General features: G+C 36.3%; 1 protein-coding gene and 1 pseudogene across 1 annotated transcript; both read right to left on the reverse strand.

Annotated features, from left to right (window-relative positions):
* Positions 1 to 226: 226 nt before the first annotated feature.
* On the reverse strand, positions 227 to 4,067 carry LOC149001680 (disease resistance protein Roq1-like). Its single transcript, XM_089138957.1, has 4 exons — positions 2,796 to 4,067; positions 2,222 to 2,509; positions 1,350 to 2,129; positions 227 to 1,239 (listed from the first exon to the last, which is right to left on the reverse strand). Exons 1-4 carry the CDS (start codon positions 4,017 to 4,019, stop codon positions 706 to 708), a joined length of 2,826 nt encoding a protein of 941 aa, XP_088995083.1. The 5' UTR covers positions 4,020 to 4,067; the 3' UTR covers positions 227 to 705.
* A 439-nt stretch (positions 4,068 to 4,506) lies between these two features.
* On the reverse strand, positions 4,507 to 4,995 carry LOC149001681 (TMV resistance protein N pseudogene; annotated as a pseudogene).
* Positions 4,996 to 6,040: the final 1,045 nt, after the last annotated feature.

Raw genomic sequence — 6,040 nt, forward strand, 5'->3', positions numbered from 1 at the left:
GAATTGGCGGGAACAATTCTGATTTCCATGATTCAAAAGACAACTGATTCATAGGGTTCTTGAACGTTTGACCACTGAATTTGGGTTCTTGAAGTTTTGACCACTGAATTGCAAAACTCTGTTGCTAATTTTGTTTTGTTTCAGCTAACCTGAAGCTGTCGAACTTCAAAATCAAACTTCAGAAGCACTTCAAAATATTCCTTTCTTGAAAGGGACAGAGGTATTTTATATGCTCTTACTGTAACATCTATTGGGAAAATTTCTTTTCTTTCTTTGCTGTAACTGTGGTTCTGTCATCTTATTAGCCCATCCTGTGGTTTTGTACATCTTGCATTCCCGTTGCTGTTATAGCATTACACAAAGTTGGTAGTGGTTAGATCCTGGTAAGAGTGGCGGAACCAGGAAAGCAGTAAAGAATTGAGAAACATGGAACCCTAGATTGCCTTTATGTAACTCAGCTATCCCCCCAGGCCCACACCAAATTCTCAGAAAACTGACTCAAAAATAAATCTCAAGGAAGTCGGACAAGAAGCAAGTTTCCAAGAGAGATTTATAAACAGAATCGGAAGGATCACTGGCAAAGGAACGATAAGGTAGAAACCACCGAAAGCAGCAGCAGCAGCAACAACAACAATCATAAGCAGAAGAACGAAGAAACAGAGCTGAATTCTTGACGAAGAGATAAAACTATTGATCTATACTTGATCATCGTTGGCATGGAGATGAAGCCTCCTCTTCCTCTTCCTCTTCCCCCACAACTTCAGAGACAGTGCCCAATTCTTCTTGTTTGGTTTTGCTTGGTCCCTCGTACCAACTAAAGAAATCTGCTACCATTAAAGCTGGATCGATAGGCTCTTGGTGGTTGGGTTCCCTGCCCTGAAATAATAACTTCACGAATTTCAACTCTCCAATTGGCACTGGAATAGATGTATCTAATAACTCGATCTCTCGAATCACAATGGAATCTTTATCTTGCAGAGGAATCCCAAACCAGTCGAAGCCTTTGAAATGGTGAAGGCAGATCGTATCCCGTCTACTAGTGTACTCGAGGCCCGTAAATCTCAGCGTATGTTCACACTTGGTTGCTTTATTTTTCTGGTGGATCGTTGTAGAAATTTGTAAATCCAATTCATTCAGCTTCTCATCCTCCTTGAATCTAAATACAAAGCACAAATCTAAACCCCAACTGTTAGCACACAAGCGATAATCTATCACAATTTCCTGTGAGAGTAGTGTTCCCTGCAAAACAGAGAGAGAGAGGGAGTATAATATATAGCTAGTGCATGCCCATGTATAGAAATAATCGATACGTGAAAAAGACAATGAGACCGAAATAGTTAAGTACCTACTTGCCCATGTACATTCCTCCTTGTATCTGTCATGTTAGGACAGTCAATGACTTGAACAAGATCCAAGGATTCTGTAACCTCAAGGCCTTGAATTTCCTTCAGCTTATTACATTGGCAAAGCACCAGCACCTTTAGACGTTTCAATCTTGAGATGTCGAATATTCGTACCAGTGAATCGCAATTGAAACACTTAAACTCAACTAAACTTGAGGGAGCCTCTAGGAGCTCTTCCAACAGCTTGCATTTGTTGAGTTGGAAAATCCTCAACTTGTTAAAGTGGGACAGATCTACTGGCAAAGATTTCGGTTTCCAACTCATTCTCAATACCTCCAAATTTGAGAGCATTGAAAAATCTTCAGGCAATTCTGAAAGAGCGGCTTCAAACAGATCAAGGGTATGCAAACACCTCATTCTCCCCATTGATCTTGGTAACTTCAATGGTCCAATGTACCATAAATTGGTTAATACCTGAAGATTCTCCAATAATCCAATACTGCCAGGAATTTCGTAAATGGCTTTAGAAGAAATATACGCATTCAAGTGGAGCTCAACCAAATTATTTAGATCACCCATGAAGTCAGGCAACTCAATGATTTGATTACAGAATCGAAGATCAAGACTTTTGAGCTGACTCAGTTGCCCAATGGATTCATCCAAAATTTTCAACTTCGTGCAATGTGAGAGATCCAAATGCTCCAAATTCGGAAACCATGAAAAGTTTGGAGACTTAGATAGTTTGTGACAACCCGAAAGATCGAGGACTTTCAACTTTTGGAACCGCTATCCCCCAAAAAAAAAAAAAATTAAATATTTACACCTAATTAATCAAGAAAACATAATAATCAAATAAGGAAAATACTCAAATATTTTACCTTATTTTTATCTTGAGGGATAGTGTCCCAGGCTTTTCTAATTTCATGGCTTGTTAGTTTGAGATAAACTAGACCCTTGTGATAAAAATTGGTCGGTATAATGTCCCAGGAATTGTCTTCCCATCGGAGCCATCTTAGCTTTGAAGGAAGGCTCCAAAAGTTTCCTCTGATAGTAGTTGGAATGTAAAGAAATTCCAGATTGGACATCATCTCAAATGGGTTGTAACTAAAATGAACAACTGACTTGCCAAAATTAGAAAAGACCATGCTTTTCACCATGCTCATTCCCTACAATAGAAAAAGTGTCCAAGTAAATAGAAATCGGTCGACATCAGCAAGTAATAAATAAATAAATAAATAATTGGCAGTTATAAGGATGCACAAGGAAGTATCATGCCTTTTAACATGTTAATTCCCTAGAGTAGACAAATAATTAAAGGAAAGAAATTGGGGGGGGGGGGGGTACTAGTGGAGTTGGTCCAAATCAATGTTACAAGTATGGATTTTAAAGCACATGTAGTGTGTTACTCATGGCATGAGCAGAAAAAAAAAAAGTAAACGCTTTGGGTCTTACCTCGTTACTTTCTAACACTTGTAAGATATCATCTTGAGACCACAACCTACTAAGCTTACTTGGATCTGTATGATTTTCTCCTTTGACAATTCCTCTTCCCATATCTCGGATTTGATCATGCATCCTCAAGACCCAAAACTTTCGTGAGTAATTATATTCAAATTTAATGAGGGATCGTTTAATTAATATGGGTATTGCAAACCTTGGATGATAGCCACGTGCTTCCCATATGGAAGTCACTACTTCTTTATCCCATCCAATTAAAAGGCATGCAGCATCAAGGAAAATTTCTTTTTGACAACCATCTAGCTTATCAAAGCTTATCCTCAACCTTTTTTGGACATCTTCTGGTGGAATTTCTTTCAAGTACTGTAATGTACTTTCCCACTCTTCTACACTTGTTGCATTTGATAGCAAAGACCCAAGCACCTCTAGAGTTAGAGGTAACCCTCCTGAATATCTTGCCACGTCACTTGAAAGTTGCATACGGTTGTCTGGAGGTAAATCACTTGTAAAGGCATGCAAACTAAAGAGTTGAAGAGATTGGTGATGATTTAACACTTGAGGGTTGTATACTTTATGAACTTTAGCCTTATTCAAAATTTCCTCATCTCTGGTTGTTATTATAACCCTGCTTCCTGGACCAAACCAATTGGTTTCACCAATCAAAGCATCTACTTGTTCTTTACTATCTACATCATCAAAAACTATAAAAACTCTTTGTTTACAAAGTCTTTCTTGTATCAATCGTTTTCCTGCATGGTGATTAGGTATGTCAATATTGTCTAGTTTGAGGATATCTTTTAGAAGTCGTTGTTGCAAAGACACCAAGCCCATGTTTTGCATTGCTTGTTCACTGACATTTGAAATGAAGCTATGCTTGTTGAAGGTTGAAATGATGTGATTGTACACGGCCTTGGCAATAGTTGTCTTTCCAATACCTCCAAAACCCCAGATTCCCACAAGCAGAATATCGTTAGAATCAAAATCTAATAAAGATAGCAAATCATTTACGGGGGTTTCTATTCCAATTGGGTGTTTACATACATCCAAGTGGGTGTTGCAGTTCAATTCACCAAAAACCTTATTGACAACCAAATCAACTACATCTGCTTGATCCCTGCAAATTTCACACATGTTTATACATATACAAATAAATGAGAAAAAGACAAATCTATATTTTTTTGGGGGTGGAAGAAAGCTTTTAATGGAATGGAAAGCCATCAACAATAAATAATAACTAAAATTTAGTTTAATTAATAAATAAACATGTATCCTTGCTCACATAAATATAAATATTGTAGGAGTGATAAAAGAGCACAACTATCACTCAACTTCAGTTACCAAGTGATTGCATCGGAGGAGGAAAATAAAAAACTCTCATCCAACCAGATTTTGGGCTTGAAACAATATATAGATGTTCAATCTCGATGATAAGTCGAAAATGGGTTTAATTCTTGAAAAATCATGAATCATTTTGAATCCAAAGGTAGTGTCTAATATTACATAGTCACTAGCAGATAATGCATTAGAATATGTAAATAGACCATCAGATAATAAAATTGCTTGGGTGTTGTGCAATTAATATGCAGCACCTACAACGAACGGTCGAGATCTCGATCTCGACAAAGATTTCGATGTCAACCGTCCATTTCCAAATCAAATAAACATGTAATCTGTCAAATTTATGACGTGATAATGTTTAGAAGACTTACGTGGTATCATTAACAACTTCCCCTTTCAAATTTCCTACCACTTTCAAAGCATCCCTCCAGCCTTCTGTGGTTTGGGGCTCAAAATTCTTTTCATGTTCCTGAAATGCTTCTGCAAAACTTCCCTCCTTTTGATTCCGAACATTTGATGGGTTAACCTTGAAAAATATAGGCAATACCAATTGAGTATTGGATTTGTGGCATTCAACAATCTGAGCAAGCTCAATCAAGCACCATCTACTATTTGCATAACGTTCAGAGAAGATAGGGATTGAGATTTTGGACCCATTGATTGCTGCAAGTAATGTTGAGCCAATGGATTCTCCAGTCCACAAATTTTCACTATCGAGAAACACATTGATTCCTCTCTCTTTCAGAGCTCTGTGTAGAAAACTAACAAATGCACATCGAGTATCTTCGCCCCTGAAACTGAGAAACACATCATAAGTAGAAGATTCAGTTGTGATGGAAGAAGAAGAAGAAGCCATGAAGTATTTTGTTGGTTCAGAGAGAAGATGCGTTAACTCCACCAGAGCTCTCCTTTCAACTCTCAAAAATGAACTCGCTGTATCACTTTACATACAAAGGAAGGTGCAATGACTGAATTTCTGGGTTTAAAATTTTCACTTATTATGGCAAATTCAGAGTTTCCATGGAATTCGTCAAGTCTTTTGAGACTAGGAGATGCTCCATGTCTTGAATTTTAAAGACATTGACTGACTCTATGCTTTGTGCTGCAGCCTAACACTAGGTGTGCTTTGAGTCAAGGTCATGTCAGCATCCCACTAATAATGCTAAATTGCCCGACACAACTTTGGTTTTTTCATAGTAGAGCATGAGTGATGCCAACCATTGTAACATTAGTCAAACCTTCCTCCCAAAATTTCAATAGTCTTCATGATAAATATGATAAACCAAAGTTTATCATGTAAAAAAAATCATGGTAATATTTAGTGATAACTATTGTTTTCCCCTTTATTGAATCCTAATTAGTAATGAAACTTTACTGTTTATGAAATCATTATTTCCTCTTTCATTTCTAAAAGTGAAGATTTTAATGTTGAATGTATAATATTCATTTTGACTTTCATTAGAATTAAGAAGTCAAAAGGCAATATTACCTTCAATTTGAAAAAACCATACGGAACTATCAATTTTTTGCCCATCTATCGCGTGTCACTTTTTCATAAGAAAAAAGATTATGCTAGTCACTTTGGATTACATAGACTCAGACATGATGAGAATAAGTAATAAAAAACGGTAGAAATATTTTTGAGGGACTTCAAAAATACAAGAATATCAAATCATATTAATTAATTAAGTAGCTTAACATAACATCAAGGGACATCAGTAATTTTAGACAAAGTATAAGATTAGGTTAATAATTTTAAAAAATACATAGAATAAAATAGTAATCAAGCTTTAATATGAAGGCTTTTGCAGATATTTTTTATTTTAATATTATAAATGACTATTAAGTACTGGCTATTTTCAGATATAAAAGATCAATTCAACTTTATCTCATTCTTGCTT

Source organism: Hakea prostrata, chromosome 10 (assembly GCF_041222555.1).
Source record: "Hakea prostrata isolate BN-2017 chromosome 10, UWA_Hpros_2, whole genome shotgun sequence".
Classification (NCBI taxonomy): Eukaryota; Viridiplantae; Streptophyta; class Magnoliopsida; order Proteales; family Proteaceae; genus Hakea; species Hakea prostrata.